We start from the raw sequence: 23,678 nt of genomic DNA on the forward strand, positions 1-23,678 counted from the left end.
ATTATAGTTAGATATAGCTTGCTTTCTGTAGTTTGAGTGGATGGATGCTTTCTTTGATCCATGTTATGCAGCTTTTGCTCTAACAGATGCAAAGCATATCAGAATGTTATGAAACAACTATATATATTATTTGACTACCACAAGAATCTAAATAGGATCGCGCAAATGCAGCTGAGAAGAGCACAAGAATAAGAACAATTATTTTCCTTCTGTTACTTTTGTTTACATTTGATGGTAAAATAAGGAGTTTTCAGCACGTGGTGTTGTCGAGTATACAATGCTATTCAGCTGTTAAAAGAATAAGGATCAAAGAACTCTACAGAAAAGACAAGAGTTCATACAAATCTATACACAATATGTTTCTCACTATCACTGTACTACAGGAGCATCTAATCTTCTTGTAAGCCAGGATTGCAATGATTCCTTAGTTATCCTCAATTTTTGCAAAACCACTGGCCTCCTAGTTGGAGAGTGCACATTTTCTTCCACGTTTGAAGACTTGTCCAGATGGTTTATCCCATCCTGGTTTCTGTCATTTCCAATTCTAGGTGCTATCGAAATTACCTCAAGTCCCAGATCATGTTGCAAAAGTTTGATTATAGCTTCCTTAACTACATTTTCATGTCTGACAGCACGTGTACCTACTTCTTGGACTCCTAAAAAGATTTGCACGTCATCTTTAACTGAATCTCCTGCAACCATAACCACAATATCTAGATGTTATCAAATTGATTGTAATGTGATAGATGTTTGTACTATTTGGATTGTTGATCATGACTACTATTATATTGAAATGCACCATTTGGCCAATCAAATCATAGTAAAGGCCATATGTTATCAAAGAGCACATTATACTTATAAAGTCCTTGGTGTAATTTACTCTGCAAAGATCCAAGCTTTTCCAAAGTTAATATTATGTGAACTGAAGTTACAAGGGCCAGCTCTTTTAAGTGCATCCATTTTCTCACCTGCAGTGTACTTCTCTCTGATCATTCTCAAAACCGCAAGAACCACAATCCGAGCTTCAACCTGTCAGTAGGCAAAAATTTGATGTGATAAATCAAGACGATACGTTCAACCATGAAAGTAAATCAGACCGATATAAGACATCTTCCTGACAAGTTAACGATATTTGAAGGGCAAAATGATATAGATCACAACAATAAACCCAGAGACGTGTTTAATTTACTTTTCAAGAAATCTTTGATGCGAATATCTAGCTAGATACCATATTTACCTTACTAAGCCCCCGAAGATTGATGGATATACTAGCATTATCCTTCTGTAAGTGTTCTGCAACTTTCTCGAGAATCATACTTTCAGGCCCTAAATGGGTTCTATTGCGAGTGCTGAAGTTGTATTTCCTCTGATTGCCATTTTGGATTACGCCTTCACACCACTGCTCAATTAGTTGCTTGAGATAGTAATCATTGGGTTTATACCTGCAATTTTATGAAGAGCAAACTGAGACTCATTAGCTACAAAGAGTATCATTATGTGGATTATTTTCTTAGACCAATGGTAAACGCTGATGGTACAAAATGATACCCAGAAAAACACACAGACAAGGGAAAAAAAAGAGAGAGACAGGAGTTTCATTAGCAACTAGAAACAGAAGTGCCTCCTAACTGAAACTTGTACATGCTCAACATATTGTTTAGCAAATAAATAAACAAAATAGAAAATCTACTTACTGATATAAATTGGGACCATCAACTTGGTGTCTTAAAACTAAATAAAGACCAAACTAAGACGTCTCAACAGGGAATGCCGTCTCAAAACCCCCCACTATACCTCCCAAGCATGATTTCACATACTTACCTCTGATTCATGTCTCTTTTATCCAAGACCCCCTTGAACTGAAATTGCACATTCACATATCAACATCCCACGAGCACCCAAAATGGAAATTGAACAAACTGAATTCCAAAGTTAACAGTTCCACATCCACCCAGCCCCTTAATAACGCTACTTCAAGTCAATTTGAGGAGAAAAGTATAATCATAGACGACGGCCACATGCACCCAAAATGGAAATTGAACAAACTGAATTCCAAGGTTAACAGTTCCATATCCACCCAGCCCCTTAATAATGCTACTTCAAGTCAATTTGAGGAGAAAAGTAATAATCATAGACGACCTAACCATTAAGGATACTTTTAACTACATTGCACTTAGTTTTTAGGAAATCCTGAGAAAGGATTTCCAACTGTTAACGGTTCCATGTGGTTCAATGAACCAAATTGGATTTCCACATGGTCAGGATGAACTCTCTTGATATTACACAGGAGTGAGTCTCACTAGCAAATGGCCTATGAAGATGAACATTACTGCTTCAAGATGGCCAGCTTTTCTTTCTTTCCTTTACTTCCTCAAATTCTTACGCTTTCCGCTGTCTTAGTGTATGTTCATTTTGTTTTGTTCGGAGCAGGCTCTGTTACCCATTTAACCCGTCGCAAACGGAAAGAAGAGCACAGGCAATACTAAGAGAAAATAAAAAAGCAGGCATCAACAACAAATACGCATCCCTCAAATGGAATGTCTCAGACTGCAATGGAATATCAAAGTATAAGAAGAGGGACATTATGCCTAAAAGATTTCAAGTTGCATACCCTGCTTTCCGCATATCCTGATATATAGCCAAGCATTGTTGTACTTCCTGCAAAGATCCATATCGGCTACGAGCTCTAAGAAGTGTATTGTATGTGACCTACAAAATATTATAGAGGTCATAAAGCTGATCCAAGTGACATTGGAGTACCAAGGGACCAAATCACACTTATTCTATTAAAAATGCCATTTCGACACAAAAAGGTGTGAATACAAATAAAACTCAAATAATTCATGTGGAAATTTAATTGATGCCATTTTAAGTGCAAGCTAGACGAATTAACTCACCATATTTGGTTTTATCTGATATCTTTTCATTGCTGCAAATAATGAAAATGCACTCTTGAAATCTTTATTTTCCACGCAAACCTGTGAAGTGAAGAGGAATAAACAAATATATGAATCAATATATCAACCATATTTGACGATGCATCATCTGAAGTAATATGACATTAAAAGGGAAGAAAGCTTAGAACCTTGATAATTGTTGTGTAGGTTACCACATCAGGTTGAATACCAGCATCTCGCATGGCCCTCAAAATCTGCATTTCCATGAAATAGCTATAATTCAGATTGCGGTAAAAGTGTTTTCCTAAGACAAAACTGCATTTTTCATACCAAGTTTTTCTGGGATCACACGTATTCCATCTATTTTTTATTAAGTTATGCACATAATCCTCAGTTTATATTTTTTATGTCCAAGAATGGGACCTCATACTAAAGGTTTTGGAGAAAAGAAGTCTTGTGCTTTGCGCATGACCCATTGTGTTAGTCTTTTCACAACCCATCTGCACTTATTATCTATTCTTTTTCTTTTTCTCTTTTTGTTGATAACTGAGAAATCCCTCGGGCTCAGTGGTGCAAAATTCGAAACTTGGTGGATAATGGGCTCGCCCCTTCTTCAGTTATTTATCTATTCATTTGTGAATGAACTCATCACTATCTAACAAGATGCCAAGCCATATTTGTTTGTCTCCAATGCTCATCATCAGGGGCGGATCTAGGGCCCGGGGAGTGTTCCTCGGCAAAAAATTACACCATATATATAAGGTATTTTTTTTATTTTTTATGTACATATATAGATTTTGAATACCCTGAACACAAGAGAAGAGGTTGGTTCAGTGGTTTAGGGGGTTCAAAGTTCACCTTGAGGTTCCAAGTTCAAGTTCCAAGAACTACACTTTTATTTTTCGAACCCCCTCAGTGAAAATCCTGGATCCGCCACTGCTCATCATGACACTTGACATGTTATGTTCCAAATTTAAAGAAAGAAGGAGAACATAATCAACCCCCCAAAAAGAAGCAGTGACTAAGATTGCAAAAATAGCACAACCTAATGCTAACTGAGGGAAGTGAACTCCAATGGTTGCACAAAGTGATAGCTTAGATTGGTGCAGTGCATCTTTTTAACAAAAAGACCAGCTAAATATGATCTAACTGCCATGTTCCTTTTACCGTTAGATGAAAGAGACTACATTACCTGCAGAGCACCCTGTACGTTTCCTGAGCCTCCACAGATGTCAATCAAAATAGACCAGCTTATATGGTTAGGAGAAAGACCTACTTCCTTCATCTCTTCCATCAAAGCTTTTGCTCGGTAGTAATCACTCCCGCAGGCCTTCATCAGAATATTATAGGTAGAAGTAGTAGGTCTAAATGGAACCCTCGTAGAGAAATGTCCATGAGGTGAAGCAGAAGTGCGGGTGGGTATACTAGCAGAAACCATAGGTGTGGGGGAAAGATCAATAGTATTGTCCGTCTTGCTACCAAAATCTTCACAATTGTCCTTCTGCAGCGCATGTTCCTTCCAGGACCCGAATAGCCGAAAGGCCCTATCATATTGGCAGGCCTCAACACACGCATGAAGAAGAATGTTGTAACAATGTGGATTAGGTTCACAACCAGCCTGAAGCATCTCTTCAAATAGATGAATGGCTTGGTCTACCAGGCCGGCATTGGCACAGGCACTGATCAATGAAGACCAAGTGACAATGTTGGGAGTGACACCAGCCGATAGCATATCTTTTTTTATTTCAAGTGCCATCTGCCACATTTTTGCACCTGCAAATACCTATATAATCAAAACAGAGGACGTCAATATGTTCTTTTTTTTTTTTTTTTGATAAGTCAAGAAGTTTCATCAATTAACACCAAGTCGGTGTCAAAAGAATGTGCAAGAAGTGAGTGGCACTGCTTGAGTCATACATTGTCTTCCACCAAGTTTGACCAACTATCAGTACAACATAATACTTTCTCCTCACATCAAAAATATAGTTGAAATAAAAAAGATCTTAATGTGTTCAACATCATATTCACTATGTAATGATGTAGAAATATAGAGGATGTGACTATGTAATCACAAAGTATCACACAACAGCTTTACCTGGATGTGGAGAAACAATTCGGAGATAGTGAAACCAGTAAATGTGTTATCTAATTTCTGTATCCATGTACAAAAAAAAAAAAAACACTATTTTTGTTTACTATCATCCAATAAGCCCTTTACCTCTACCACAATATAGTAAAGTGAGATATTCAGCCAAGTGTAAATTCCAACAAGTTTAGATATTTAACATGGCTCTTGCTAAATCTGAAGGCCCCAGTTATACCTTGATTAAAGTGCTATAAGTGAAGACATCCAATTTCAATGCTCCTGCCGTTTCTAAATGCTTTAGCTCCCCATAAATTTCTTTGGCCAGATCAACTCTTGTAGCAAGACAGCATGATTTTAGAAGGATATTGTAAGATGTCAAATCAGCTGGAACCCCTAGTTTCTGAATGAAAAGAACAAGGTGAGTAAAACGCTCCTCATAGTATTTTCAGCTAACAAGAACAATAGTATAGTTTAAATGATGAAAAGGAAACAAGATCCAACGCCAACTTCAAATCACAAAAGAGAGCAGAAATAGGAAAAATAATAATTGGAAGACTACATTTTACAATTGTTTCATACAAGCCAAACATCGCTAGTCAGATGCATTCAAGAAACAAAATGAAGATTAAAACAAGATTCACGCTGTGCCAGCAGAAAACTAACATCAGATCGTAAACGGGATTTGTTTGGGATGGGTTATATTCCCCTTATTAAGTCAGGAAGACGAGTCTATAAAACAGCCATGTCAGCTTTCCAAAACCTCTGTAATTTAATGGAAAGGAGCAGTAAGAGACACTTCCTTTCTTGTTGTGCAAACAGCTAGAGAACAGCAAGAGGTTAACAGCGGAAACTTCACCCAATGGGAAAACAATGAAACCTTCACCTAATGGAACTAAACTAGTGGCAGTGTTATCAAAAGCGAAAAGCGCAAAAAAGCTCTAAGGTTAGCTGGGGCATTAAGCGCAATGCGCAAATAAAGCGTGGGCTTTAGTTAAAAAAAAACGCAATGGTGCAAAATTACAAATATATGTATGTTTAGTCCAAGACTAATAATAGTAAGCATGAATAACAAATATATGGACAAAGAAATTGTAAAAACATTACGATAAAGTGAAATATCAATCATCTAGTGTCACCTCTTCAAGAGAGGCTCAATGGCAAGGAAAAGTATGTCTTAAAGCCTTGATGACGACACTGAAGCGCACATAAAGCGAGGCGAAGCGCTCAACATGTTTTGAGCCTCGCTTCAGGGCTTAAGCGCGCTTTAAGCGGGTCTTTGACAACACTGACTAGTGGTAAAGACTAAAGAGCATGCATCCCTTTTTTTTATATGGGAAAAAAAGAGAGAGAGTTTTTCTGTGTGCAAGTGAGACTTGTTGACGTTGTGTATGTGTGCTTTGTGGTGTGGAAGAAAGAGAGTAGAAAAGGCTTACTTGCATTTGCTTGTAAATGTCCAAGGTGTAACTCAAGTCACAGGCATTTACATTCATGAGGCTGTTGAAGACATAAATGTTTGGTGTAAACTTGCTAGCGATTAACCCCTGCACTGAAATTTAATGTTATAGACGCATGAATCAACCAAGAATAAAGCCAAAATACAACCAAAAAAGGTAAAAGATCATTCTGCTTGTTCCTTTATAAGTTTGTTGCATAATGAGCTCCACCTGTCTAAATATTGTCAAAGAGGAAGGATGCTTGTTTATCTAATTATGTGTTCGGTAATCCAGCATATGGGCAGGCCAAATTTTTAGTATGGGCCATGCAGGTGGAAATAATTTGATCGCAGGTAGCAGTGAGACTCAAACTTGAAAGATGATACCACTATCCAGTTGGACTCCTTTCTGAATTACACGCTCTTACTTTTTATGAAAGTTTAACTTATTAACAAATGAAAAATTAGTAAGCTATTCAACAAATTTAAAAAAGATAACACAAATAAGGAATAAGAATAAAAGTGTTTCATTCTGTAATTAAAACCAAATATGAAATCAAGGATATTCCAACTTCCTTTACTAAGTGGGTTGCACCATTCCCGTGCCTCGAGACAACTATATTTTTTTACAAATCCCTTTATTACTCATAACAGGAAACTGATTCCACAAAAAGGATTAAACAACAAAATCTTAGGGAAATGACAAGGTTTTCTTTCTCGTAGAATTGGATCACCTGTAACCTTTTTTTTTTTTTTTTATGATAAGTAAAGAGTAATTTATAAATTGTCAGCATTAAATCTTGGACCACCGTAACAGGAAATCTGATTTATTTATCAGGTGCACAATTCTAATTAAGATTCGAAAGGTATATGATACCTCATATATGGACCTGGACTTCAAGTAGTCTCCACAAAGACCACAAACATCTATTATTGTGCGGTAGATGTACAAATTCGGGGCGTCCTGATTCTGCTTGGATGCTTCAAAGACAGTTAGAGCAGACGCCAAATCGCCTTTCTTCCCAAATTCAAGAATTATGTTACAGATCATAATGTCCACATGTGGAAAAATATGTGCATACCTGCAGAGAGTCATGATTGAACTTACACTGTAAGACATGGCAGGTAATCACGGTTTCCTCTAGACAGCAGTATGTTTAAAGCATTTCTTGATCCATTATGAAACCAAGCGAAACAAATTTCCAAGCTCAAAAGAAAGAAACCATTAATTGGATAATGAATGCAGGAAACTGACAAGTCTCTGGAGCAAACAAAGTTCAAGATCAGGGTGAAGAAACTGAACCAACCAACTAAACATAAGATATCTGGAGCTTCCAGTGAAGTGAACTAACAGCTCTGGTAATGAACAGCATTCTTATTGTGCATGTATGTTGTATATCTTCTTTGCAGCGCCGTAATTCAATCACAAGCAACAAAGAGTTTATGAAAAAAGTTTATAACCCATTCTTTCATCATTAAAAAAAAGAAAAAAGAGTTTCTAACCCATTCCAAGAAATACTAAGTAGGCAGGCCCCAATTGGACTTCCAATCACCATGTCATTAAAAAATTACTTATGTTCAACCGAGGAGGCTTTAGCCACCGACATGATCAAATGTACAGAAGAGAAAAAGTCACTAGTCTAACTCCTTTCCTGGAAAGATGGTATATGAGATGAATATCAATCACTTATGCCTCATCCAAGTAGCTAGGCCGCTATATGTTCCTCTGTGACCATACTATTCTATGCAGGTCAATTTCATTACAATACTAAAAAGTTGTCATTTAAGGGAAATGAGAAGGTCTCATAAACTAGAGATTCTATCAGACGAATATGTATCCGACACTGTCTTACGAGTCTCTTGTTAAGAAAATTAGAACTCCGGAAAATAGCAAGTATACCTTAATTCCAACATGTTGTTCTCGCCAAAAGAGATGAGCTTGAGAACCAACAAGCACCATCAAAATAATGCCAAAATATGAAAAGAATGGTAGAGATTGGTCCTAATCTCATCTTATTATGGTCCTGGGTCAACTTGTGTGCACCTCGACTATCCACAAAGTATCTGCTACCTCCATCTAGTATACCAGATAACTCTGTCCACCAAGACAGACAGATGAAAAAAAAATCACACTGCGCTTTTTCTTTCTGCGGGGATTTGAACCCAGCCTCCCGGGGCCTTTCCCACCCTATTATTTACCACTAGGACACACTTTGGGTGCATATATATCTATGTTTTAATGTCCATGAACATACGAAGTACCTTTATTCATACCACCAATTAGTCAAACATATTCTAGATAATTGATTTCTCAATATGGCTACAAATGTATATATCCTCCTTTGGCTCTCTACTTTCAAGAATTGTTCCATAAACGCATAATATTTCAGATGAAAGTAATAGGCAAAACTGTTCTAGTGGAGTCTCCATTATAAGACATTTTTTGAAGAACTGCACTATTTGAGAGAACAAACTAAATGTAATTAAGAGTTTGAACCAAAACCCCAACTCTAAGAGGTATATGCAAAGATTGGGAAACCGAAGCTAACTAAGCACATCACTGATAGAGCGTCACAATTAAAATCTAGTTATTCCAATAAGATAATAGGAAAATGCATATCTTACATGCTTAGACATGGAGTTTGTTAAAAGAAATTAAGAGGTGCTGCACCATAGAAAAAGACAAAGGAAAACGCTTATGATACTACTTGTTTCATACTCATAAAAAAACAATTCTTTTAGTACTGATTTGTGAAAAACAACTAGTATTTATTTTTGTACAGTCATCTCAAATGGAGCATGAGTTACATATCTAGAACATTTCAAATTGATGCCAGATTGGAAAAAGTAATACCTTACTGCTGCATTTGGCTTTCTTTGGCTGACACAAAGTCTTATAATCTCAGACGGCCTCACGAAATCCTTAATTGGCATACTACACCCTGAAGCAGAAGCACATTGTAAAAAAATATCAAACGCCAACATATTTACCAAGATCCATATGGAGAAAAAATTGTCCATAAGCAATTTATAAAATAAAAAATAAAAAAAAATAAAAACATAAAATTTAAACATTTTGCACCTTTTTAAATATACCTAACAAAGGTTTGAATTTGATACACAAACTCAAATTACCAGTCATTTCACCCGTAATATGTTGTATGTTGGCAAACATCGACACTATTCGCAATGTAAGAGGCCAAAAATGACACAAAAATCATACCTTTAAGTGTTTCCATCAAGCTCACAACTTCCTCTATCTCACCACATTCCAAAGTCCGTCTACACTCTAGAGAAAGGGCATTTATAGCGGCTCCATCAAGCAACTTCAACGGATCAATACCAAGCTGCTGGGCACCATTCAGAAGCTCAATAACACTCCCTACCTTTCCTTCTTTTAGCAATCGAACAATCCCACTCGAAACAAGCTTCACATTCAACAACGACGCAAATTCAACGGCATTCACTCCTGATACCACAACGCTCTCCGCGATCATCAACGAATCATTGAATCTCCCGTCCTGCGCTAGCTTCGACGCCAACTCAGCATAGTATTTGAGACTGTTACAGTTACCTGCAGAAGCAAAGCCAGGATTTGAAGTTTATGAGTACGGGATTTAGTTATGTGTAAGTTATTGAGTTCTAAGTTAATAATGTATACATAATCAATGAACTCTTTAGGACAAATATATGATTCGGCGTAGTATTTGAGACTGTTACAATTACCTGCAGAGTCAGAGTCAGAATTTGAAGTTTATGACTTCGAAATTTAGTTATGTCAATTTACTGGGTTCTAAGTTAATACTCCCTTTGCCTCATTTATGTGAAGCGTTTCACCGGTGACGGAGACTTTTGAAACTTGTGATCCAAGATAGGCTATAGATATTTGAATAGCTATAAATTATCTCATTAAGGGTAAAATGGACATTTTTAAGTTAATTGTTACTGCCTCCGTACCAATTTAAGAAATAAAGAAAGATTTTTTAATATTGTGGTGCTAAATTAAATATGCGTATAATGTACTAAAATATCCTTTAAATCTTGTTAGGATGTTTAAATAGTCAAAAGGCACTCTCTTTTTGTGCTAGGCCAGAAAGGAAATTAAAACACACAAATTAGGACGAAGGGAGTGCTAAATATAGAAAGGTTTGGAACTGACTAAAAAGGAAACATGTCACATAAAGTATATTTAAACATAATCAATAAATTTTTTTTTTTTTTAAGACAAATACATGATTTAGACCAAAGCTACCTGAAGCGGAATCCCATCGTAGTGTGGATAGAAGTGGAGACTGATGAGAATTAATGGAAGTGAAGTTAGTGGGCTTTTGTTTGGGCTTTAATTTGGGCTTGGGCTTAGCAGTGGTACGGTGGTGGTGGTGACGATGAGGTGGGGGAGAGTTGGGAGGGAGAGTAATGGAAGAAGAGGGAAGTATCACCAGTGCTTCTCTCATTTCCTTCCTAGCCAACCGTTTTTTCTTTTTTCTGTTGAAATGTGAAAGTCCATTTGTAAAGAGGATTTTTTGGTCTTGGGCTATAAATTGTAATTTTTTAAGGGATTGAATTTGAAAGGCGGAGGAGTTTGCAGTTTGCAGTTTGCACTTTTCACATTGTTGTCTACATGTTTGGTAAGAAAAGGATTAAAATGAAAACCAAAAAGGTTCAAATATGTCCTTAAAATATTTTAAATTGAACAAATATGCTTTCTGTTAATAGTTTAGCTCACTTCAGTAGTTGGTTCAAATATGTCATAATTTAATGAAAAAGGGTCAAACTTCCCCCTGTACTTTTGCCGAGGAGAACTTTTACCCATCGTTAAAAGTTGAACAGTTTTATGATCTCGTAGTTACCAAAAGGGCGCGCATTTATGCCCTTATTTCAAATTTATGCTAACGAAACTTTTAAAAAAGTGAAATTCAAAAAAAAAAAATCTTTTCATTTTTCGAAAAACAACCCAACTATTAATAGAGAGCAAAAGTGCTCCTAGGCAAAAAGTACAGGGTAATTTCATTAGAGACCCTAATTAACTTAATTAACCGATTAATAGATGAAAAAAAGTCAAATATGTCCTTAAAGTGGGCTTGGGTTTGGGCTTAGCGGTGGTGGCGGCGATGAGGTGGCGTAGTAGGCGAGGAGATGGGTGGGATAGTAGTGGAAGAAGATTGAAGTATATAACCAATGCTTCTCTCATTTCTTCCCAGGCAACCATTTTTTTTTTTTTTTCCTATTGAAATGTGAAAGTCCATTTGTAAAGATGATTTTTTTGGTGTTGGGCTGTAAATTGTAATTTTTTAAGGGATTGAATTTGAAAGGTTGAGGAGTTTGCACTTAGAACATTGTTGTCTACGTGACTACGTGTTCGGTAAGGAAAGGATTACAATGATAGTACTCCTTCCGTTCCGATTAATATAACATAATTCGAATTTCTAGAGAGTAACTTTCATTATGTTGAGTGTGAACTCGGATGTACAATTTTTAATTTTTTTTTAAAATAATTTACATATTTATAAACTACATAAAAAATATTATAAGTTACAATAATTAATAATTTAACATATTTAAACAGAATAAATTCGCGATTAAAGATTCTCTTGTTTGACTCTCGAAAAGCGAAATGTGTCGTATAAATTGGGAAGAGGGAGTAATATATTTCCCCCTTTAAATAAAGGTTTCGTGTTCGAAACCTCTTTTTTAATGAACCTTATGCAATATAAATTTAAATTAATGAAATTCAAAATAGATATCGAATGCTAAATAGAGGGAAAGAATTAAATAAAAGGGTAATGCAGAAATAAGTGGTAGAGAAAAATGTTTTTTACTTGTAATTAACTTTTATCATGTTGCTTGAGAACAAGAAAATTGACTTTTCTTTTTCAAGTTGAAATCGAGAAAGGAAGAGAAAAGTACGAAAGTAATAGAGAAATTTGTGGATCAAAAATAAATTTATTTTTATGTCCTCTCTTTCTTCTTTTTATTAATAGTATTTTTTTCGTTCGTTTTTTTATGTTAACTCGAACGAAAAATGCATAATCTTGTACATTCTTCCACTCGTCTTCAATTAGTATTAATATCCGCAAGATACGTAAATAATATTAAAGAATAAGAATATCAAATTGTAATCTTACTTGTTTGAGTGCCTTAGATTATATTGATTTAACAAATATTTCAACAGTCATCTTGTTTCAATGCAATGTATCCAATAACAAAAAAAATTATGAAATCAAAGGAAACATATCATATAGATACGGTCAACGAATCATATTTCAATGAAACTTAAATAGCATAAATATATAATTCGTAAAACAAAGAACTCGAAAAAATAACATGATTCAAAACAATACATAATAATACATTATTCTTTAATTTCCATGTACTTCGGTTAAGAAACTCATTCTTCTCCTTCTCCTTTGTTGATTTCCCATCCTTTTTCCTTCTGTGCAATTTTAACGAAGTTGCACTAATAACATTTTACCCTAAACATGAAATGCTCAGACATGTTTTCCCTTAACATGCTGGTTTTGGCATATCACTCTTTAATCTTTATATTAATGATACAGTATTTCTAGTTAATATTGTCACCACAAATTTAACATTTGGATGGAGTGATTTTTGCGTTAAATTTCATATTGTGTTGTAAATCTATTATTGGTGGATGTCCACCAAGTGAAAGTGGCTACCAAGTTTATATATTAGATGTCACCATGTAAAAGTGGCCACCAAGTTTATAGATTAATGCTTGGATATCAAGACTATCTTGGAGAGCAAGATTATTTCTTGGTCATCAAAATTTTTGGCCACTAGGTTTCCTCCTATACTTTGCCATCAAGGATGTTTAGTCACCAAAAATCTTGGCCACTACGTGTCCTCTAATTACTTGGCCATCTAGGATTTTTACTTCTATAAATATGAGGCCATATGTTGTGTAACATAGAAGATAAGCAATACACAATCTTACTCTCTCTATATATATTTCTCCCGTGTATTTATTTTATAGTCTTTATTTTATAACACGTTATCAGCACCAGACTCTGCCATCTCGAGCAAATACTTCGAAAGCCCCAAAGGTATTGAATTTCTTTTTCTTAATTAATGGCAAATCTTTCTAAACGTGGGTTTGTTGCCTTAGATATATCTGGCAAAAGCTACATGTCTTGGGTTCTTGATGCCAAAATTCATCTTGATGCGATGGGTCTGGCAGATACTATCAAAGATGAAAATCAGGCATCAAATCAAGACAGTGCCAAGGCAGTGATATTCCTTCGCCATCACCTTGATGAGAGCTTGAAAATGGAATATCTCACTGTTAAAGATCCTCTTACGCTGTGGAATAATTTAAAAGATAGATATGACCAACTGAAGATGGTTGTGCTTCCACAAGCACATTTTGATTGGATCCATCTGAGGCTACAAGATTTTAAATCTTTTGGGCGTATAATTCTGCCATGTTTAAAATTATTTCTCAGTTGAAATTATGTGGTGAAATATCATCGATCATGATATCGGAGAAAACATTCTCCACTTTTCCTGCTTCGAGTATGCTCCGCAAAGAAGAATACCGAGAGATGAAGTTCAAGAAATATTCCGAACTAATCTCACATCTTCTAGTGGTCGAACAACATAATGAATTATTAATGAAAAATCATGAAAGCCGACCACCCATCGAGATCGCCCCCCATTCGGTTGAATGAGGTAAATTTTCGCCATTCTAGGCGTGGAAGAGGTCGTGGCCCCGCCGTGGTCATGGCCGTGGTCGAGGAAGGAATTTTAATCATGATTCTCGTCTTGCACCAAACAATACCCTTCACCACCAGTAGTGTAAAAAGAAGGATGAAAAGCATGAAGCTATGCAAAAGAAAAATTCAGAAAATAAATGCTTCTGATGTGGAGGAAAGGGGCACTGGTCACGTACTTGTCGTACGCCAAAGCACCTAGTTGAGCTATATCAAGCCTATCTCAAAAAGGCAGAAAAGAATGCCGAAGCAAATTTTATTTCTGAAGATAATGTTGAGCCCATGCATCTAGATGTGGCAGATTTCTTTGAACTCCCTGAAGGAAAAATAGATCATCTGATCGGTGATGGATCTGTAATAGTTCAGATATTTTCATCCATGTTGTTACTATTATCTATAATAGTTATGTTTCCATAGTTATGTAAATAAAGTTTGTGTAATGTTTTGTTTAATAATAATATCTACTTTCATGTTCACTTTGTCTATCCTTTCATTTTGAAGAATCTATGGAAATTCCTAAAATTTTATTTGGATCAATGGCCAATCATGAAGATATTTGTGTGATTGATAGTGAAACAACGCATGCCATATTCAAAGATGAGAAATACTTTTCTCACTTGCGTAGGAAAAGGGGAAATATTAATACAATTTTGTAATTAAAAAATAGATAGAAACCGAAAGCTATTATATTTCGCCTAAGGGACAAAACTTGTTATAGAAGACGCATTATTCTCTTCAAATATATATATATATATATATATATATATTAAGTTTCAAAGATATCATTGTAATAGGTATCACGTTGAGACATTAAACGAAATAAAGGTTGAATATCTTGCCAGCAAAGAATGTCTCAGGCAAAAATATGTTTTGGAGAAATTACCAACTTTGTCTTACGTGCATGTTATGCGAAATTAGTACAATTGAAGCACACTCGATCATAAACCAAAGGTTTAATGATTCAAGCACTTTTGTGTTTTTGGCATGACCAATAGGTCCCCTGGATCAATAATGATGAGACGAATTATTGAAAATTCAAATGGGCATCCTTGCCCAAGAATCAAGATTCTTGAAAGTAGTGAATTTTCATGTGTAGCCTTGTTATCGGGTAAATTGATAGTTAAGCCATCACAATGAAAGTTGACGTTGAATCCTCACCTTTCTAGAGCGTATACATGGGGATATGTGGACCTATTCATCCACGCTTGGGTCATTCATTATTTTATGGTCCTAATAGACGATCTTCAAGATGGTCTACGCATGTTGCCTCCTATCGTCTCGCAACTTTGCCGTTTGCAAAATTATTGGCACAAATAATACGCTTTAAGGGGCACGAAGTTGCCGGATTATCCCATTAAGGCTATACGCCTCGATAATGCGGAGAATTTACGTCTCAATTTTTTGATGATTATTGTTTGTCAGGTTGGGATAAAAGTTGAACATCTGTAGCTCATGTTCATACCCAAAATGGCCTTCTTGGTCATTTATTAACGACTACAATTGATAGCAAGACCACTACTTATGAAAACATGGTTGCCATTCTTACGAGTCGAAATTCCTTCACTATCTTACATACATCTCTTATTCGTCTCTGAACCGACTAATTTATAATAAATACTCACAATCCTGATTAGTACTTGGTCATAAACCAAATATTGCTCATCTCAGGAATCTTTGGTTGTGTTGTATATGTCTTAAAATAGCTTTTACATACTTATTGTGCACTAAGATGGGCCCGAAGAAGGTTAGGAATATATATTGGGTTTGAATCACCTTCTATTATTTGATATCTTGAGCCATTGACGGAGATTTATTCAACGCCGATTGCGGATTGTCGATTTGATGAAATAAATTCTCCACAATTGGGGAGAAGAAAATAAGTCAAAAAGAAATTGCGTGGATAGTTCATCATTATCTCATTTTGATCCGCGTGCCTATATGTGAACGGGGAGATCCGGAGAAGATCATTCACTTGCAAAAATAGCAAATCAAACGCCGGACGCATTCACCGGTTTAGAAAGGATAAGCTAAGTCACATATCACAGAGAATGTACCTATCGAATTGATATCCCAAAGGGACAATGCGGTGTCATAGCCTACAGAATCTCTAACGCGCACTTTGAAGCGTGGTAGGCCAAGTTAGGTTCTAAGGATAAAAATCCTGAAAAAGAAACAAGAAAAATGATCGGAATAGACACTATGAAAGAATATCATGAAGATATTCAAAATCGATTAACCGATACTCTGAAGATATTAGGGAACCGAGACCTGAGTGATGAACTATCATTGAGTTCTTCTGGTGATAGGATAGATTTGAATCGATCAAAGATTATGGTGGATAATGTTTTTGCATATAATGTTGCATTGAATATTATGAAAGAAATTGAGGATCAGGAACCTCAATCTGTCGAAGAATGTCGATGAAGATATGGTAAGCCAAAATGGCAGAAGGTCGTTCAATGGAATTCAACTTGACAAACGTGAGGTTTTTGGACCGGTAGTCCAAACGCCTAATGGTGTAAAACGAGTTGGCCACAAATGGGTTTTTGTGCGGAAAAGGAATGAGAGAAATGAAATTGTGAGATACAAGGCACGCATTGTTGCACAAGGATTCTCTCAAAGACCCAGTATCGACTATGAAGAAACATATTCACCTGTTATGGATGGCATAACATTTCGATATCTCATCAATTTAGCTGTACATGAAAACCTTGAAATACATCTTATGGATGTGGTTACATCTTACCTTTATGGTTCACTTGATAATGAAATCTATATGAAAACTCCTGAAGGATTTAAGATGCCTGAAGCAATTAGTTCAAAGTCTCGAGAGATGTATTCAATCAGATTTTAAAGATCGTTGTATGGTCTAAAACAATCAGGGCGCATGTGGTACAATCGCCTCAGTGAGTACTTGGTAAATGAAGGTTATATAAATGATGTCATTTGTCCATGTGTTTTTATTAAGAGAACAAAATCAGGGTTCGTTAGACTTATGTTTATGTTGATGACATAAACCTAATTGGAACTCATAAGAGCTCTAAAAAGGCAATTGAATATTTAAAGAAAGAATTTGAGATGAAAGATCTCGGAAAAACAAAACTTTGTCTTGGTTTGGGTTGAACATTTGGACGGGATCTTTATCCATCAATGCTTATCCTGAAAAAAGTTTTAAAACGATTTTACATGGACAATGCGCGTCATCCTTTAAGTACTCCAATGGTTGTTCGCTCACTTGAAGTGAGTAAAGATCCGTTAGACCTCAAGAAGAAAATGAAGAGCTTTTTGGTCTGAAGTACCATATCTTAGTGCAATTGGTGCACTTATGTATCTTGCTAATGCTACAAGACACGACATAACGTTCTACGGTGAATTTTTCTAGCAAGATATAGCTCTTCTCCTACACGAAGACATTGGAACGGAGTTAAGCATATATTGCTCTAAACAAAGCACAACTTATGGAACCTAAAATAAGTAATTATGAGATCGCCACCTAGGCTTAATATGGTCTACGAAAATAAGTGAGATTCTAGGTAAGTGTTCAAGTTATTCGAAGGGAAGGTGTTAGGCATCCTTCGTAATCCACAAATGTGGTTCCATACGGACCAATTTAACTATACGAGGTATGTGTAAAAAGGCTTGATTATTATTTACAAAAATATTAATGGAATTTAGACTAAAGAATAACTAATATGAATATTCATGTAGTAAAAGGTGTAAGTATTTACGTATGTATAAAATGCGTATTACATGATTATTTATAAGTAAATAAAGTGCGCAATTACAATGACTAACAATTTTAGTTTTAAATGAATATATTATAAAGGTATGTACTTAACAATGAACGACTTGCTTTTGAATTAAAAAAAAAATCGAAACATATGTGATATAACAATTATTTAAAAAATTTATCTACAACTTAAGAGCTTGAGTATGTGAAAAGGTATAAGGAATGGACATGAAATTATTTTTGCACTCAAGATGAGTTAACTAATTTAACTAGCTAAGTATGTACGCCTAATCAATTAATTATGAGAGTACATTCTAAAGCCTAAATATTGAGGCAAATCACCCTATTTATTTACTTAAGTGTGCTAAGCTACTAAATTAAAACTCTAGCGAAACATGATAATTATAAGAATATTAGCTACGAAAAAAATAATAAGCTGTCTAATGTTAATTTGTCTAAAACACATAAAAATTAAATCACATAAGCGAGATCATAAATAAATACCACCAATCTGCACCCTAAAAAGTAAAGTTTCACTATATTTTATGCTTTGTATAATGTTAAGAATATAAAGAAAATAAATATAAACAAAGAATTTGAGAAGCTATTTGAACTCTTTTGAGCGTCATCTTCGAGAATTAACTCCGAATACCTGCGTGAGACTTAGTAAAAATGTTAGTAAGAGAATAAATAACTATTGGGTGAATTAAAGAAATAATGAATAAACTTAAAATAAAAAACCCGTCTTTTGTACATGGAAGGCCTTGGAAGTCGACGGAAATTTCTTCATCGGCCAATGTAGTATTTGTGTAAAAAATTCCTAAATCAAGATAAAATCTATTCTTTTAAAACACCGAGCCAGATATACTTTTGTGATTCTTTATTTTTTTCTTTATGAATAAGAGCAATGTTAAAATGTAAACAAGCAACACTTTTCTTTCAAAACTATAGAACAAAGTTCTTATCAAAGTGAAACATCTTGAAAAAAATATAATGTTTCAACAAATAGAAAAAAAAAAAAAATCAACGGCGATTCTTAATATATATATATAATATAGCATAACAAGAAAAAAAGGTGTACCAAATGGAAAGCAAAAACGGACTAAGGCAATAGCAACGACAAGATGAGCAAACGCTAAACGCGGATACGGACAACACAAAATAGAGACAAATAAAATCGTTGGTAAAGAAAATACGGAATTCAATCAGTGGTTTCAATGGAGTTTCGCCGACAGGAGACCACGAGGTCAAAATAAAAATCGAGCAACATGGGGGCACCCCAAAAAAATTTTCAACAATAAAAATAATCGAAACCGAAAAAAAATAGAGATGATGCACAAAATGTAAGAACAAAAATAACGGAGTTCGTAATGGCATTTATAAAAATAGTTTACGCGGAGTTTCTTTTTCGTTCAAAGCATTGTTGGAGGTAAAAACACAAGCTCATGGGTTGCCGGGTCTTTTTTTTTTCTTTTTTTGAGTGTTTTCGCGATAGGATCAAAAATCAGTGGGGAGAAAAGAGGGGAAGGGAATGAGGTTGCGCGTTGGTGGTGGCGTTTGGTTGTCGGTCGCTCCGGTTCACCGGAGATGAAAGCTCCTCGCGGGAGAAGAAGACGGGATGGGGAGGAGCGGGGAAAATGGGAAGGGGGTGTTGTCGTTGTGATGTTGGGGTGTTTAGTTCGTGCGGGGATGAGGTAGGAGTTCACCGGAGCTCGGAGCTCCGGCGTGGAGGGGCGGCGGCGTTTAGAGAGAAAAGAGAGGGGAAAATGTTTAGGGTTTTTTTCCTTAGAGAGAGAGAGAGAGAAAATGCGAGTGTGTGTGTGTGTAATAATGAGAGGAGAGAATTTGAGGGAAAGATGGGGAGAAATAGTCAAAAAGGGTAGGAGACATTGGGGCACTGCAGAGAAAAGGGAAAGAATAAAAATGCGAAAATGAGATGTGTTGTACTGTAAAAGTGTGTGTAATAATGAAGGGAGAGAGTTTTTAGGGGGGAAAGAATGGGAGAAAGTCAAAAGTTAGAAAACACGTGGGGTGTACGAGAGAAAAGGGGGAGGAATAAAAAAAAAAAAATGAGAGGGGGGAAAGAATGGGAGACAAGTCTAAGATTTAGGAATATGTCTTCCCATTTTGCGGAGTAATGCGATGTAATCATGCTAATTTGCGCAAGATAAATTAAATATCGCTGAATTAGTTTTGTATGTGATAAACTATTTCGATTTTTATGTGTTGATCGATAGTATTAAAATATAACTAATATACATATAAAAATGAGAGTATTAATATACAATTAGAAAAAATGCGAATAAAAAATGTGATTGATTTTTATAATGTCTTTGTAAAGAAATAAAAAAAAAAATAATTATTTACTAAGATATAATTGCCGTTATTTCGTATCTGTACAAATGACTCTGAAAAAGTAATAATTATTTAAATTAATTCAAGTGACGATAAATTGATAAAAATCCTAATATTGGCATAAATAAGGATAAGTATCAATAAATCGTATTAAAAATGTGAAAAATATGTAAAAGTTGTATTTTGTGCTATTTTGTGCAGAAACGTTAATTTCAAGAAGGATGAGCCAAAATTGAGTGTCAACAGCTGTCCCTCTTTGAACGGAGATGATGTAAGAGTCTTCGGACAAAGAAGTTGACATTATGACCAATTTTGGCTCGACCGAACAAACAATCATTTTGATAAAAATATGATCGAACTCTGATTTTTTAGTTTCCACACACCTCAGATTGTCGGGATGTCATGCCATGTAACGCCTTTGCTTCGGCGAAGAATGCAGTGCTGGTGCATGAAATAACGCCTTTGCTTTGGCGGAGAATGCGAGTGCAGAAAATCACGCCTTTGCTTCAACGAAGAATGCAGGTGTAGAACAATGCGTCTGCGAGCATACGCAGAGCATTTGAAAATAATAAAACAATGCAGGTGTGGTGCAGTGCGTTTGCGAGCCTACGCAGGGACGCTTGAACATAATAAAACAATGCGGGTGCGGTGCGGTGCGTGCACGCGAGCATACGCAGGAAGCTTGAACATAATAAAGCAATGCAGGTGCGATGCGGTGCAGTGCGTCTGCGAGCATACGCAGGACGCTTGAAAATAATAAAGCAATGCAGGTGCGGTGCAGTGCGTCTGCGAGCATACGCAGGACGCTTGAAAATAATAAAGCAATGCAGGTGTGTGCGGTGCGTGCGAGCATACGCAGGACGCTTGAAAATAATAAAGCAATGCAGGTGCGGTGCAGTGCGTCTGCGAGCATACGCAGGACGCTTGAAAATAATAAAGCAATGCAGGTGCGGTGCAGTGCGTCTGCGAGCATACGCAGGACGCTTGAAAATAATAAAGCAATGCAGGTGCGGTGCAGTGCGTCTGCGAGCATACGCAGGACGCTTGAACATAATAAAGCAATGCAGGTGCGGTGCGATGCGTCTGCGAGCATACGCGGGACGCTTGAAAAAATAAAGCAATGCGGGTGCGGTGCGATGCGTCGCGAGCATACCAGGGGCATTTAAAATAATAAGCAATGTGTGGTGCGAGCATGCGACATTTGAAAATAATAAAGCAACGAGAAATGCAGCGCGGAAAATAACGCAGTGACGCTTGAAAATAATAGCAATGCATAAGGTAAGCATGCGGATGCTTGAAAATAACAAAGCTTTGCGTGTCGAACAATAACGCCTTTGTGAATGCGTGAACGATGCGAAGGTAAAGTCCTTGGGCCATGAAATGGTGCCTTTAGGCGATGAGAATGATGCCTTTAGACTATGACGCCCTCGGTGTCCTGTTGTGGGGCTGGACGAGCCAATGCAGTGTCCTCGCTGGTGGGACGAGCCAATGCGTGTCTCTTGCGGGGGGTGGACGAACCCGTGCCGTGTCTCATCGTGGGCCGGGACGAGCCATGCGTGTGTCCTATTGTGGGGCTGGACGAGCCCGTGCCTTTTCTCTCGAAATGCGCCGTTGGCGGAATTTTTGAGGGCCCCCTCAAAAATTCTGTCCCAGTTTAGAAAACAAACAAAAAGTTGCATACTTCCCGCGAAATGTGATGTGCCCTTGCGGAATTTTTTGAAGCTACTCAAAAATGCTGTCCCAGTTTCATGCTTCAGCGGAAAAATACAAGGATTTTTTTCATGGTAAGACCAGATGTCGATACCTCGTAGAGTTAGTAACAACACAACAACATCGAACTATATTTACTGTGCAAAATAAAAAAATAAAAAAAATAAAAAAAATTTAAGAAAAATAGCAAAATCATGAAAGCAAAATCTAGCAAAATTGATTTTTTTTTTTTTAAATAACAACAATGATTGATATAACATGCCTCGACTTCAGTTGGTACCAACAAATTAGTATTGTGCATAAGAATCACCATTATTTATCGTCCAACAAACCAAGGTCGACTTATTAGTAATTCCTACAGCTTCAAGTGGTACCTCAGTCATACCTGAAGATCGACAAGATTGGTTCATTTTGCTTCAAACAAGGATTTTGAACTATACCTATCCTCATGTTTCAAGTGCCCTCACCAGAAAGAAAGTCCCTTTTCACACATATTCAGTTTTTTTTTTTGACCTTTGGGACATCTAGAGAAGCGCACTCAAACTCAGAAAGATGTTCAATGCTTGCAATTGTGATACCATAAGCTTGGCCGTCATGTAAGTATCCACTAATGAGAGAAACCTTAGCATAGGATCACGTAGGGCTTGTTATGGGGTTGTAATGTAGGCTTGGAAAAAGGGTAGGATATTATCTGGATAAGGAGTGACTAATCCTCCCCTAAGCGTTGCACTATGTCTGTGCTTGGTATTTGTGTGCTCTGACGCTGATCTACTTCGTTTTATTGTCCCTTTCTTTTGTACTTGTACGACCTCTTTTGCAAGTTAAAGCCCTTTTTTTTTCTTTTTTTTTTTTTTTTTTTTTTTTTTTTTTTTGTTTTGAGTTTGGGGTTGCATGGGGATTAAGAGACTGTGGGGATTAAGAGAATTGACTTGGGTTGTATGCCTGAGTGTGAAAAATAAAAAGGAATAACGGGTTGTATGTCCGAGATCCCGAATGACTGAGGTTTTTTTTTTTTTTTTTTTTTTTTTTTTTTTTTTTTTTTTTAGGTTCCTTCTTGCTGTGGGGGACGGTCGAATCCTCTTTTTTTTTTTTTTTTTTGGAAGCTTCAGCTCAGATCTCTATCCGCGGTTGCACGTTTTTAGTACGCTCAGGGAGGTTGGGCCAAGAGAGAGATAGTGCATGTAAGCACTCAGAAATGGTATAGGCTTATGATGTGGTAGTCAAAGAAAAGGCTTTAGGCTCAAAGGGGGAATGCTAGGGATAATGTCATTTGGTAGGCTAGAAAGGCTCAAACGGGTCAAAGAAGGCCTATGATCCCTTCCTATACCGAGTGTTACTCATAATTTCGCCTCAACAGACATTCAGGCCAAGTTCTAGATCACAATGTAATGCAATTGAATGTTATCTAAAGCTCACCACACAATGCACATGAAACAATGAGGTTGGTTTTGTTCTTGTCCTATAAGCATGCAAGAGAATTTTTCAAGTGTCACTTAAGGTGTGAATGAGAGGTACCAAAAGAATCTATAGTTTACCACGAAGTCAGTCCTCTCCATTATATTGGTTATCACTTGTTTCTTTCCTATGCACAATCCTAACTGTGTTGGTACCAACCAAGTCAAAGATATGAATCTAATTTTTTTTTTTTTTTTTGAATAATGAATACCGAACCCAAAAGGGTTGCCTACGTATCTCATCTTTGATGAGAATCAGGTGCGCGTAGTTCGTTCAGAGAGAT

General features: G+C 36.4%; 1 protein-coding gene across 1 annotated transcript; it reads right to left on the minus strand.

Annotated features, from left to right (window-relative positions):
- Positions 1 to 168: 168 nt before the first annotated feature.
- Positions 169 to 10,944, minus strand: LOC132057236 (pentatricopeptide repeat-containing protein At5g02830, chloroplastic). Its single transcript, XM_059449734.1, has 13 exons — positions 10,668 to 10,944; positions 9,639 to 9,989; positions 9,270 to 9,357; positions 7,293 to 7,497; positions 6,417 to 6,524; positions 5,219 to 5,383; positions 4,090 to 4,680; positions 3,086 to 3,151; positions 2,898 to 2,978; positions 2,612 to 2,709; positions 1,238 to 1,442; positions 969 to 1,029; positions 169 to 692 (listed from the first exon to the last, which is right to left on the minus strand). The coding sequence occupies exons 1-13, from the start codon at positions 10,867 to 10,869 to the stop codon at positions 370 to 372; spliced, it is 2,544 nt and encodes an 847-aa protein (XP_059305717.1). The 5' UTR covers positions 10,870 to 10,944; the 3' UTR covers positions 169 to 369.
- Positions 10,945 to 23,678: the final 12,734 nt, after the last annotated feature.

The sequence above is a fragment of the Lycium ferocissimum genome, chromosome 5 (assembly GCF_029784015.1).
Source record: "Lycium ferocissimum isolate CSIRO_LF1 chromosome 5, AGI_CSIRO_Lferr_CH_V1, whole genome shotgun sequence".
Classification (NCBI taxonomy): domain Eukaryota; kingdom Viridiplantae; phylum Streptophyta; class Magnoliopsida; order Solanales; family Solanaceae; genus Lycium; species Lycium ferocissimum.

Coding starts and splice junctions, on each gene's coding strand:
- LOC132057236 (XM_059449734.1), bottom strand. CDS start 10,869: ATGAGAGAAGCACTGGTGATACTTCCCTCTTCTTCCATTACTCTCCCT. Junction 2,710..2,897: donor ATCAGATAAAACCAAATATG/GTGAGTTAATTC, acceptor AATATTTTGTAG/GTCACATACAATACACTTCT. Junction 693..968: donor CAGAGAGAAGTACACTGCAG/GTGAGAAAATGG, acceptor TTATGGTTGCAG/GAGATTCAGTTAAAGATGAC.